The sequence below is a fragment of the Colletotrichum siamense genome (genome assembly GCF_013390195.1).
Source record: "Colletotrichum siamense strain Cg363 chromosome Unknown KSG_Cg363_contig08, whole genome shotgun sequence".
Lineage (NCBI taxonomy): Eukaryota > Fungi > Ascomycota > Sordariomycetes > Glomerellales > Glomerellaceae > Colletotrichum > Colletotrichum siamense.
This window is the reverse complement of record NW_023501021.1, coordinates 1,255,319-1,268,163: the sequence shown is the minus strand read 5'-3', so window position 1 is coordinate 1,268,163 and position 12,845 is coordinate 1,255,319. Positions and strand designations below refer to the sequence as shown.

Here is a 12,845-nt window from a genome sequence, read left to right as displayed (position 1 = left end):
AGCATCGTTAACTGTACTTTCTTATCCATCTTTGCAACGTGCTGCAAGTCCTCTTCGTCTAGGGGAATAGAGTCTACCTCGAGATGCTGCTTGATCTGCCACTCGATTATGCTCTTCGGGATGACACAGTAACCATTCACTACACCCCATGCCAACGCAATCCGAATCGGCGACTTCCCGTGTTTCCTTGCAATTGCACGAAGAATTGAGTGATCAATCAGGCGAACCAACTGTAATACATCTTCGGCCCAGGAAACGTCCCGACAGAAAGTGTTGAGATTGCCGCTGGGACTGAACTGCATCATCTTCATTCCCTTGCATTCCTGCCAGTCAACGAAGCCTTTTTTCTGTAGGGAGGGATGGAGCTCCGTCTGGTGGATAGCCGGACCCTGAGATATAACGAGTCAGACTGTGAAGATGCTGGACGCCACGATAGCCTGCAGGTCAGGCGGCATGACGAATTTCCGTTTACTTACGACGTTACACTCTTTCATGACTCGCTCCAATTCTAGCTGACTAAAGTTGGATACACCAATGGCCTCGACTTTACCAGCTGGCAGCAGTTTCTCCATGACCTTCCATGTGTCGACAAAATCAATTGAGTTGGGAGAAATCCTCCCATGAGACCCCAGGGGCAGAAAGTCGGGGCCACGCCTGGAGGCACAGGGGTAATGCATGAGGTATAGGTCAACATAGTCGACGACCAAGTCCCTCACCGAGTCGTCCAAGGCAGGCTCGAAATCATCCGGGCGGTGAGAGTTGCACCAGAGCTTGGTTGTAATAAAGATCTCGTCGCGGCTAACTACCCTCCGTTCAATGCCTCGCCCAACTTGTAGCTACAAAACCTATTTGGTGTTTTCAGACAGTGCAAACTGCCGATGAAAAATCGTCCCGCGGCATGTCTTGCCGGATGTCCACTGATGTCCACTAAGTGTTTAGCCGCTAAGAGGCTCGAAGCCCGCCACACATGGGGCTGGTCATGCCAGCACCTAGACTGCCGGAAACGGCCATGGCGCAAGATTGTCTCAGTCGTTTACGGTATAATGCCATAGAGTATGAAGCATATATGCATCTTCATTGTCCCAGTTCTTGAGGTTCGGCCTCTCTGGCAAAGCTTCATGACAACGTTTGTAGCCCAGAGGACAATGCCGTCAGTACTTGACCCAGCCGATGACTGCTACAAAAAACCAGCTGAACTTGAAGCCAACCCGGAAATCGGCGGGATAGGGGTGAGTCGCCAGGCCACAGAGCTGTGATATCGCAACTGACGCATGGGTGTTACCAATTAAGGTCTTGATAGGCTTCGTGGGAACAGCTTATTTTGTGGTGTTGCTGGTGATCATCCGGTTTCTATTTGCTTTCGATCCTCATAAGAACCCCTTCGAGAGTCGATCAGCAAACGGCCTCGATGATCACAAGTGGAAGCCTAATCATGTGGACGAGGTGGCCGTCAGGGGATGTCAATGGCTGCGGCGGCGACGATGGTTTCGCAACCCACAGTTGTGGGAGGGGGTACTAGAGAAGGTGAGAGGTCCTTCGAGACTACATGGGGTCCCCTTTCCCATGCATCTTATAGATCATTGATAAAAACTCGAAATGGTCTAACCCGTCACAGGCCGTGCTCGAGATGTGCGATATTCAGCTGCTGACAGGATTCGGGATCCTCCTTAGCGGCTATATCAACTTGTTCATCGATACTATCTCGGCATACCACTGGTACATCATCGTCTATCTCGTGTGGTTTTCAAACCTCACCCATGTCGCTTGCATGACTGTCCTTCGTGGACATCTGCACCGACACCCAACCCAGCGAAGGTGGCGCCTGAGCCTAATGTTCGTCTTATGGGTGGGTCTCCTGGTAGCGATCGGACCAACCTTTTGGTTTGACTGGATGGGAACCGAAGAACATCTTGCGTGGGATGTGTCGACAACGAATGCGCGGTGCTTCTACTATCCATCCATAGCACTGAACACCATGGAATGGAGAGCGTGTCAGGCATCAGTCGAACTCCACAAGGAGAGGGGGAATGTCACCTACACAGTAGACGAATGCGTGGCTTCCGACACCTGGGGACCTACGGACATTCCTATGGAATCCCATCTCTCGTTCCAGACAACTATGCTCTCTGTCATTCTGGCAATCTGTACTTTTCTCACCCGGTTGGTGAAGATGAACAGGTCTTGGTCCTCCCGGACTCGGATGTCGATTCTGGACAAACCTATCAACTGGTACTTAGTACGAACGGCTAAACAGATGAAGGCCCAGAGCAAACGTTCAGCAAGGAGCATCATCACGAGGATGAGGTACATCGGTATTCTTCTTCGAATCTCATGGGGATTGATGCTGTATACGTATCTCAACATCCTTTCCTCGGAACTCGTCGATGTAAGGACCACCGGGATGATACAAATCTTGCTAATGCTAATCAACTCTATTAGACATATTGGCTGTTTACTTTGGCTATTTGGGGTACGGTGCGTCTGCTTCGAGTTCGCGCCTCTGTCGACATCGACGAGAACAAGTGGGGCTTTGGGCAAATCCTTCCCGTCTTTCTCCTCATCGGGCCCGTCGTTGCGTTCGCCGTGCCCTTCTTAGGGGCAATGAAAAAGACGACTGAGATACGAAGCACGGGATCTGAGGTAGACATTTCGGAGGAGAATCAAAATCAGATTGAGCGACAATCGACTATGGATCTATCAGAGACCATCAGTACTCGCCTGCACGATACGGGATCGACTATGAGCGAGGTCTCAGATCCTGATAACAGGCACCTGAAAACCGATATTCAACCTCTCAACCAGGTGTCCCACATACACGTTGAATCGACAGACTTTGGCGGAAAGCAGTCAAGGGGCCTACTGTCTACACGGCACATGGACACAGAAGACATCGACACGCAGACGCGCGACTTACTCGTCGCTCATTGCAACGGGTCACTAGAAACAGACATGATCGATACCAAGAGCCTGAGAAGCCTGCTCAGGGATTACTATGCCAAGTCGAAGTGCATGGATCAAGTGATTGTGCTTGCCTGTGCCCAGGTAATCCCTATCACTGTCGCTTTCTTTCTTGCGTTCCATGGCGTAAGGATAGGCATCATCGGAATCTTTGCGGCCGATCCCGATCTGGATTCAGAAAATATCCTGCTCTTCCTGGCAAATTTTGTCATCATTCAGCCATTAAACTGCTTTTGTGCAATATTTTTGGGCCTCGCAATGCAAAAAGGGGGTGGGATGAGGCGGGAGGTTTGGGGAATACCCATATATCTCTGGGCTCTATTCGGAATCGATGTCGTATCCGTCACTGTATTTTCAATGCCTTTTGATGTGGCATTCTGGCTATTCGGATTACTTGTCTTATCCATTATGCTCCTTATTTGGAAATAGAATCTTGTTATTTGAGCGGTATGACGTTGTTACGTAGCCGCTTCGTCTCCGATATTTGCATAAATTTCATACATTCTCCATGCCGAGAAATGAAGTACTAAGAGCAAGTATGAGTAGTCTAATGTGTTGTAGAGCGTGCCGAACCCTTGAATGGGCATCGTGGATTGTAAGATGCATGAATCAATCTGGCTATGTGAACAATACTTTGCGGTAAACTACATTCCATCGAGTGTGGGTTGACGCCTAGAACATTCAACCTGGTTTCCCTCCGATAGGAGAATTTCCATCAGTACCCTCACGTCGCTGCGTAAGCAGCCCAGAGCCGAACGCTTCGTTTCCGGTACCGAAGCAAACAACGAAGAGAGTATTAGTTTCAAAAGAAAGCAGACTCCCAGAGGATATTGGTCTCGCGAGTTGTTTGAGTATGAGGTCTCCCTGCCCCCTAATCTCGTACATAAGAAGAAGTGTCTCGCACACATCAAGTACATTATGATGCAATGCATTTCGTGGCGCCGTACTGGTTGTGGATAGGTGGTGGCTACTAGTTCTCACTTGCTGGATGTTTCAGCAGCCTTCTCAAAACGGGAATAACCATGCATGACTTCGTCAGCTTTGACGTATCCCATTCAGCTGAAGCCAAGCAATGATCAGCAGGCTTTCAAGGGAGGCTTTGTAGGGCTAAGGGCCGTCTTTGAGACCAGGCTCCCAAGTACGCGAAGGCCTGTAACATACATTACACGCGCGTCTCGCGTCAAAATCTAGGTTTGTTCCTCTCATACACTCCACCTGGCTCGTCTTCTTTTACTTCTTCATTTGATGAGAGATGTATCATCTTGGCGATGAATCACATTATCTACCGACTCTAGCCAGAAGTCTTCACCCGATGAAATGGGGTACCTAGAAGACCTAGAAAGTCTCTGCTACACAAAGCCAGAGAAGCTGGAACCGAACCCCGATGTTGGAGGTATTGGGGTAAGTTTGCCGCCAGGTCGGCATATGACTTCCTGTGATCGTTTATTAATCTAAACGTTCTAGGTTTTGATTGGATTCATCTGCACAGCATGGTTCGTGCTGTTGCTCGCATTCGTACGTTACGCTGTTGCGTTCGATCCCAACGCGAATCCCTTCCCGAACAAGGACAACATCACACGAGCTATCTCAGATGGCACAAATAAGCAGGGAGTAAATCCAGTTGATGAGCATGTCATTGGAATGAGATTGTTCCAATGGTTACGCCAACGCCCCTGGTTTGGAAGCCCGGCAAGATGGGAGAATGCACTGAGAAAGGTGGGTAGCATTACCTTATGCTCCATTGGCTTCATTGATCGTTCTGACTTGACTCATGCGATCTGCAGTCTGTCTTAAGCTTATGCGATGTGCAACTTCTCACTGGTTTGGGTATTCTTGTCAGCGCATACATCAATATGGGACTCGACAAGATGTCTGCTTACCATTGGCACGTAGTTGTTTACCTTGCTTGGTTCTCAAATTTGACACACATCGCGTGTCTTACTCTTTTACGAGCATACCTACACCAGCACCAGAATGAACGAAGATGGCGATTAGGACTCATGGTCATCTTATGGATCTTACTTCTAGTGGCGATTGGGCCTACGCTGTGGATGAGCTGGATGGTCCATGATCGCACTGACGGAGGCTTGCCGAGATCCAACGCGCGATGCTTCTTCCATCCGTCCGTGGCATCGAAAACCATTCAATGGAGGAAATGCGAATACATATTCGATGAAGCTGCAGAATGTGTGGCGGCCGGCAAGTACGGTGATAACTTTTTGAGCTCAACTGAAGGGTTTCACTCCACAGTAACGTCAATTGTTCTGACTGTGTTCACATTCTTCACACGGATGGCTAAGATTATTCAGCAATGGTCGACCATTATTAGGCGGAATGTCAGGTCAAGGGTTAACAAGTTTGACATAAGAGGCATTTTGTCTTTGTTGCAGAAGCCCCGTATGGGGTGGAAAGCCAGACTTTGGACTTCCATCTTATTTCTCCGAGTAGCGATAAACTTGACAGCAAGTCTATATGCTGATCTCGTATCCTCCGAGCTCTCAGATGTACGTATTTGTTCAAGCGACATGGACATTGCAAGGTATCCCGTGGCTTCAGCACTAACGAATTATGTCTCTGTTAGGTTTACTGGCTGCTTGTTTCTGCGGTTTGGGGCACTTTACGCATCATTGGCGTGCGAGGCTCTGTCACAGTCGATGAGGATTCGTGGGAATTCGGGCAGATACTACCTGTGTTCTTGCTCATTGGACCGATAATGACAACGGTATTACCAATCATAGCCAGTCGACCTATGGTAACAGGAGCTCCAGGCTTGAGTGTCTCGACTGCCATTGGATCACATTTCGAGACTCAAGGGACGTCACAAGCTCAGGCCGAATTCAATGCTGCAGAGTGTCATAGAATGAGACGACTGACTACACAATCGACTCTGTCCCACAACACAATATTGGTATCCTGGGAGAGCGTGGAAGCCTCAGCAGAACCCACACAAGTACCAGGTAATTCGTCAATGCCTTTGTCCAGGTTTTTGATGTCTACACGACGCACAGATCGGATGTCCGCCGAGGTGACCGCGGAAGACGTCGACGACCAGTTGAGGTCGCACTACAGACAGGACCAATGGATGGAACAGGTCACCGTTCTAGCCTGTCTGCAAGTGGTTCCTGTAACGGTCATGATTGTTCTCGGTATAAGTGGACTCAGCAACGCACTCTTTGTTACGATATCGTACGCCACGAACATACTCCTGCTTCAACCCCTCAACTGCTTATTCGCGGTGCTTTTCGACCTGATTTCCCCAGAAGATCATCTTTTTCGCAAGCATATTCTTGGGCTGTCTGTTATAGTCTGGCTTCTCCTGCTGATTGCCATTCTGCCGTTGGCATTGTCGGAAAGGTACGGCTACGACCTTGGCATTCAACTTGGGAGATTAGGTTGCTTGGGGGTGATTTTGTTCCTCACCTCCAAACTTACCCAAAGACTGAGAACCGTCAGAAGAGCACACCACAGCGTGGGTAATGCCCGGATTGCGAGAAACATGCCGCTGGCATGACTAGAGATAGCCTAATAATTTAGAGCACAATGTATCTATGGTTTGTGCTTCCCAAAGACGCCCCGTTTTTGAATTCTGATTGCTTGATACAATTGGCCCCAAACGGGACATTTTCGTGCGCTCATAAACATGCTCTCGTGGCATGGTAGTAACATCTCGACCTCGTCCGCGAAAGAGAACATGTATTTGACCCAGAAGCCCCGGCAATGCTGATCCATCTCTTGATGTCACCCGAAGTTGGAGTTTTAAGTTTTAACGAAGACTGCATTTGGGACTCGTTGTGATGTAGCTTTCTGGCGTTACATATGAACTGCACTTTATGCCGATTTTCTTGTCGGCATACTGGGACGGTAGAATCTAATTGTTTTGGTAGTTTAATACATCAGCCAGGCTCTACCGCTTCTTACTCTTAGTCTTATCCACCAGGTCCATCCATCTCTTCTCAACACCTCTCTTCTCCAGCGCCTTCACCACTGCGGCCTGTTGCGGCCCCTGTACCATAATCTCCATGACCTGTGCCTCCGTCTTCTTCGCCGCACCAGCCAGCGGCTCAACACTTGTAGAACCAGCGCAGACCTTTCTCAACTCGTCAGCCAGCGGCTTCGGGCTGATGTGGTATGGTTCCAGCCCGGACACTTTAGTGACAGTCTTGTTTCCGCTCCTTGTCTCGAGAGTGATGTGAATCTTTGGCGGCGACCCGCTTCTGGCCTTGACGCTGCTGGGGTCTGTCCCGTTTCGGACGATGGCGTATGATGTGGACATGCCACTCAAGACCCTGTCGATGAGAGCATCTCGGGCCACGGTGCCCTTGGCGAGGGCGTCCTTGTCAGCTGCTCCAGAGCCAGTGAATACGCCGTTGGCGAGTATCGGGTTGAGCTTGACGATGCGCTTGTTCGTCTCAGACACCAAGTTCTCGCCTTCGATGTAGGTAGTAACGGCATCGCGCAATTCTGACTGAGTGAACAGCGACTTTGAGGCCGAGTCGAAGATGGGTTGAAGCTTGGATGTGGGCTTAAAGTACGAAACAATCTTCAGCTTCTGTCCCACTGCGTCGTCACCAACATCGACCTTGCTCGTGGCAGTCTCACCGCGACCAAGTGATGTGCCGCCAGCCGTCTCCTTCTTGGGTAGGCGATACGGTTTGAAATCAACAATCGCGGGGTTCTCGAACTTGACTTCCGTAACAACCGTCTCCTGCCCTTTCTCTTTGCTCTTCAGAAGCCCCTCTTTGTCGAGACTCTTGATGAATTTCTTGATGTTCTTCCATGATGTCTTCTTGATCTGCAGCTGCTGTGCTTGCTGTGGTGTGTGCGCCGGCAAAAAGGGCTGAATGAGGGTCGACATGACATAAGACTGGGATAGTGGGAAGACGAGGCCGTAGTTGGGCGGTGAGTTTGAAGACTTGTGTTGGTGGATGCCGAAAAGGAATGACTTGCGGAACGCCTCATCGATCTCGGGCTGTGTGAAGTCGGGGATATCGTCTTCGGGTGCTGCAGGGCCGGCGTCTTCGGCGGTAGCGTCGCCTTCAAGAGAAACCCCTCCATCCTCATCCGGGTCATCCAGGGACAGCCCGCTCAAGCTCTCAACCAGTCCACGCGCCTCCAGGACCTTCAACCATCCCGCAATCTCCTCCGGAGCCTTCCTGCCCGGCTTGTTGTCGGTGCTGAACCCCCACATCTCGTCGCCAGCCCAGTGCAAATTCTTGACAGCATGGCCCTTCGCACCCCGCACGTTCTGCAGCGCGCTGACGTCGATCTCACACGCTCCCACCGCAACGGGCACCGACGGGTTCTCCAAGCTTGCGATGGCGACGACAGCACCCTTCTTAGCCTTCTCGGGGAACGGCGGCCCGCCGAACAAGCCGGGAGTCATCAGATCGGCGCCCCCCTGAAGCTTTTTCACGACGATGCCCGGGGTGTGGAGAAGCGGGACGATATCGGGATTGGCCCAGAGGGTGTACACCGTGGGGTAGACGATGCCTTCCATCTGGAACCATAGAACGCGGGGCTCCTCGCCATCGTGGCTGCCGACGTAGTAGGTGCCGGAGGTCGGCTTTAGATCGGGGCCGTAGGTGGTGGTGAAGCGGGCGGACTGGAGGTTGTCGGGGAACAGAGATTTTCGGAGATTGGTCTGCACGGCGAGCGCTTCCGCCTTTTGCTCTGGTGTTTGCTCGTCCGTGGTCGCCACGAGCTTGGAGTCGAGGCCGTAGTCCTTGATGACCTGATCTGCGAGCTTTCTACGGTCGGAGGACCGAAGGGGCGAAAGCGACTTCACCGTGGGCTTCTTCTTGAACATTTTCGCAAGATCGCGGGTTGCGGTTGGCAGGTTGTTGATTGAGTGATCGGGAAGTGGTGAATGAGTCCACTCAAATACAGCGTCTCAAAGGGACCTCAGCGGCTGACGTCATCCGCCAAACGCTCCAGTGAGATGGTCATTGCGTAATAATTTCGCGGTATTTGTTTTCCACGGCAACTATTGATAAAACACACAGAACAGTATCTGGTAAGGTTCCTGACTAGTCGGAATCTCGTAGAATATTAATGAAAACGTGCCTCTGGTGATTGTGCAGGTGTGGCTGTTGCTGATGAAGAGCTTGGCAAGGAAGCTGGCCGTTGGCGCGATAATTGGGCAGAGCAGGCAGGGATCAGATCACGAACTCACTAAGAACAACGAAAATCAAGGGCTTCCGGATTTTGAGCCTCAATTCGCTTCCGATGACTATTATTTCTGTGCCAAGGAGTAGTGTTCGCTGAGTCTAGTATCCACCGAGGTCTGCAAGGTCCTCTCTTCTTGACTTGCTCTTTGGGTCAAGGTACGGCTTCTCGCCAACTCCAGATCCTCTGCATCCATGCCGATCACCCATTTCCCAGAAATCATAAGTGGCTGAATGGTAGAAACTGCGGTTATCCCAAATGGCTTTTACAATAAGATTAGCATCATGATTGTCATAGGTTTCTTGGGTGAAGTGCTTACCGAAGTCGTTGGGATCCTTCCACTTGAATCGCACTTGCATAGTATGGTTCTTGTAGACCAACTCATGGAACCAATCGATGAGCATCTTGCTCTCCTCAGCCGTCACACCATTAATATGCTTGACCATGCCGCCGATGGCAAAAACGCTCTTCCAACCCGTGACAGGGTTAGTCCTCACGACAGGATGTACAGCTTTGATTACATCCCCGATATTTTCGGGGTTACCACGCTCTTTAGCATAAAGCTTGATTCCCATAGCATCACACATTTGCTTCAGACCAGGTGGCTCAAATGTGCAAGTAAGGGTTTCCAGGAACTTTTGGTAAGGCTCGCTGCAACACGTTAACTTGCGGAAGAGTCTGGTGACTAAGGAGGTCGCTGCCTACCTGATCTTGTCGTATAGTTCATAGCCATTGGCCCATAGAGTATCACCGCCAGTAGCAGGCAACGTAGTGAGACGTAGGCACGAGTAGTCAGCCGGGACTGGCTCAAAACAGCAGTCGCTGTGCCATTCCGAAGTGTTCTGCTTTTTGGGGCAGAGTGCATCAGGTGCTAGGTCCTTATTTCTCACGAATGAAGGCTTCGTCTGTTTTTGGTGGATGTAACTGACGACATGGTCGTCTCCCTGATCGTCTCGTTCTGCGTTGAATACCGGGTGGATATGAAGCCCAGACTCCGCAGGACGGCAAGTAAGCTCTCCAAGCCGTGTGAGGAGCTCCTTTTGGAGTTCAGGAGTGAGGTCGTCCTGTTTGCGGAAGAAGACGACACCACGTTGAGAAACTGTTCGCCATATCAGCACCAGCACAGCCAAGGAGTTAGGTGGTCGGGCCGTGTCGTCACTTACCAGTGATGGCGAGATCACGGATCAGCTCATCTGAATTTGGGGCCTTGAGCCAGTCCACAATGTTGGCTGTAGGGTATTCGCGACCAGTAATGGGTGTCGGATCAAAAGACTCAAAAGCATCCAGCGCTCCCGACTGCTTCAAGGGCTTCGTCGAAAAGGCTGCCTTGGTTGCTGAGACATTGACGGGGATGTCTACTTCGATGCTAGCAGGTGCCATGGTGAAGTACTGATTCGATGGTTTCCAATGTTGAAGCCTACTCTTTACACTATGCTGTGAATGCAGTGCGTTGATATGCGAGGCCTCGCTATTTTACAATACTTATATCTGTTTACTAAGGACTCGAACAGTCTCTCAACAAGCCGGTGATTGCTTGAATTGGCAAATGACGAACATTTTGGGAGACGCATGCCCCGAAACCGAATCGCATTGCAAACCCGTGCCATACAATTGGCGATGACCATGAGAGTAACCAAATGCAAAGTCGGTTAATGGATGAAAGGACAATGTCCGACGATGCAGACATCAAAGTCTCCGTAATGACTCGGCCGAATGCCAATCTGTCGGGGAGCTAATGCCGACGCCTTCGGAGGTTATGAAAGCAGAGGATGAGTCTGTCCGAAGTCATCAAGAATCCTTTATCAAATTTCCAGTTCTACATCAAACCTTGTGACCGATAACTTCCGAATGCACAAAAGTCCCGACAACCCATCCGCAAATCTGAGGTAGTGCGAAAAGGCCCTTATTACAGCGGACCGAAAGTGTCAACCCATGCGACTTGGCATATCAACGGGCCTTACGAAATACCCCCAAGAAGTCCGCAAAAATTCCGTATCATCTGCCTCTTAGTTGGCAGTGTCTATTAGTTCGCACAAATTGGACGATCATACGATCCTACTTCGTCGGCCTCTGTGGGCTGCCGTCCAAAACCACCGAAGTAGCGATTCGTAGCACTATGCAGTTGAATTGAAGCAAGCTGAACTCCGACGAGAAGTTGAAGCATTTGCTGATACCCGTAAAACATTGCCAACGAGGTGAATGCTCAATATCGCGACAATCTTAGGCGTGCTCTAAGGTACTCATCCAAGACTTTACCAGTACCGTTGCTCAATTCAGTTCGAGTCCACATCACAATGGTTGCCAACCATGCAGACCCCAAAGAGCCGACATACTCGACGCCCCAGGCAGAGAGGAAGGCCAAAGAAATCCATACTACTATGAAATATTACGGAGGTGATCCCAGCATACCTCTAGAGCCAACAATCATTGGGGGGTACGTGCGCCATACGCCACAGATGCATTGTCAACATCTAACACGATGAACTAGCCCTGAGCCTCCCAAATTCGCGCCCAAGGTTGATTCACCTGTGATAGTCACCGACGTCACAGGCATCGAGGATAAGTTCAAGCTCATGAAACATGGCTTTCAATACGTGAAGCATAAGACTCGTTTCGAGGCTGTCCTTCCAGAGTTGAAGAACCGAGATGGGGCCTTGGAACCGCTCGATGAGACCACAAAGGCCCACTACGATGAGATGCACGAGTTTTTGGAGGAAGTTTTATCTCAACAGGAAGATCTGTGAGGCGCTCAATATCCAAGCGGTGAAAACTGGACCGGCATTGCTAACAAACTGAAGACCCAAACCTTCACTCATTCGAGTTCTGATGCACACCAACCGTGTATCTCAAGTGGGACAGAAAGGAACTCTGGGTCCTATCTACAACGTTCACGTTGATCAGTCTGCATCTGCTGCCGAACCACTTGCGATTCGGTGGCTGGGTCATGATGCACCTGAACTCCTGGCCAAACCACGTTTTCAAATTATCAACGTATGTAACCCTTTCCAGTTTGGGCGTCTTATATATCGAGGCGGTCAGTAATATGACAAAAGATGTGGCGCCCTTGCAAGCCGATCACCCGCGACCCGTTCGCCGTGTCAGATGCTACAACCATCCCGGACAAGGACTACATCAAGGTCCCATTCATCTACCCCAACAGGACCTCTGAATTGTTGGAAGTGTGCCCAGCATCAGACCCCGAGAAGCCTCACCGCTGGTATTTCAAAGACAACCAGCAAACAGACGACGTGGTGCTTTTCATTCAAGCCGACACAACCAAGCGACCGGGGGTTGTGAGACGTTGCCCTCATGCAGCATTCAAAGATCCGCGATTGGATGAAGCAAAGCTAGACCCTAGGGTTAGCATTGAGATTAGGGCCATGGTATTTTATGACCATGATGACTACGAGGAGGAGGCCGGGGCAGAGTCGGGCCAGGATAATGAAGAGAAGTTTTAAGGGGTTGCCGCAATCGAAAAGTTGAGACGTTGAAAATGGGCTAGGCTTCAAACATCTCCATAGCGTAGCAAACAAAATTGAGATCCAATTGAATTTCATTCGAACGAGGCCTTTGGAGTGAAAGCGAAACAGATCAACCTGTCTTCACCGTCGCTGTCATTCTCTCGCCAAGTTGGCCATAAGGTGAAGGCGGTAATAGGTAGTTGGCAGTCTTCAAGGACGAGGCTTCAGTACTGAGTGTCTCAGAAATAACCGGCGACCGCA

General features: G+C 50.3%; 4 protein-coding genes across 4 annotated transcripts; 2 read left to right on the top strand and 2 right to left on the bottom strand.

Moving 5' to 3' along the window:
- Positions 1 to 1,145: 1,145 nt before the first annotated feature.
- Positions 1,146 to 3,504, top strand: CGCS363_v011954 (uncharacterized protein; the record flags this gene model as incomplete). The annotated part of the gene is made up of 5 exons (XM_036643803.1): positions 1,146 to 1,229; positions 1,291 to 1,524; positions 1,616 to 2,386; positions 2,440 to 3,042; positions 3,502 to 3,504. 5 exons carry the CDS (start codon positions 1,146 to 1,148, stop codon positions 3,502 to 3,504), a joined length of 1,695 nt encoding a protein of 564 aa, XP_036490604.1.
- Positions 3,505 to 6,862: 3,358 nt separating this feature from the next.
- On the bottom strand, positions 6,863 to 8,764 carry TMA64 (Translation machinery-associated protein 64; the record flags this gene model as incomplete). Its single annotated transcript, XM_036643802.1, has 1 exon — positions 6,863 to 8,764. One exon carries the CDS (start codon positions 8,762 to 8,764, stop codon positions 6,863 to 6,865), a length of 1,902 nt encoding a protein of 633 aa, XP_036490218.1.
- Positions 8,765 to 9,224: 460 nt separating this feature from the next.
- Positions 9,225 to 10,503, bottom strand: CGCS363_v011952 (putative alpha-ketoglutarate-dependent sulfonate dioxygenase; the record flags this gene model as incomplete). The annotated part of the gene is made up of 4 exons (XM_036643801.1): positions 9,225 to 9,385; positions 9,443 to 9,774; positions 9,829 to 10,222; positions 10,287 to 10,503. 4 exons carry the CDS (start codon positions 10,501 to 10,503, stop codon positions 9,225 to 9,227), a joined length of 1,104 nt encoding a protein of 367 aa, XP_036490217.1.
- A 914-nt stretch (positions 10,504 to 11,417) lies between these two features.
- asaB-1 (Hydroxylase/desaturase asaB) lies at positions 11,418 to 12,581 on the top strand (the record flags this gene model as incomplete). Its single annotated transcript, XM_036643800.1, has 4 exons — positions 11,418 to 11,557; positions 11,612 to 11,863; positions 11,922 to 12,114; positions 12,177 to 12,581. The coding sequence occupies 4 exons, from the start codon at positions 11,418 to 11,420 to the stop codon at positions 12,579 to 12,581; spliced, it is 990 nt and encodes a 329-aa protein (XP_036490220.1).
- Between the last annotated feature and the right edge of the window lie 264 nt (positions 12,582 to 12,845).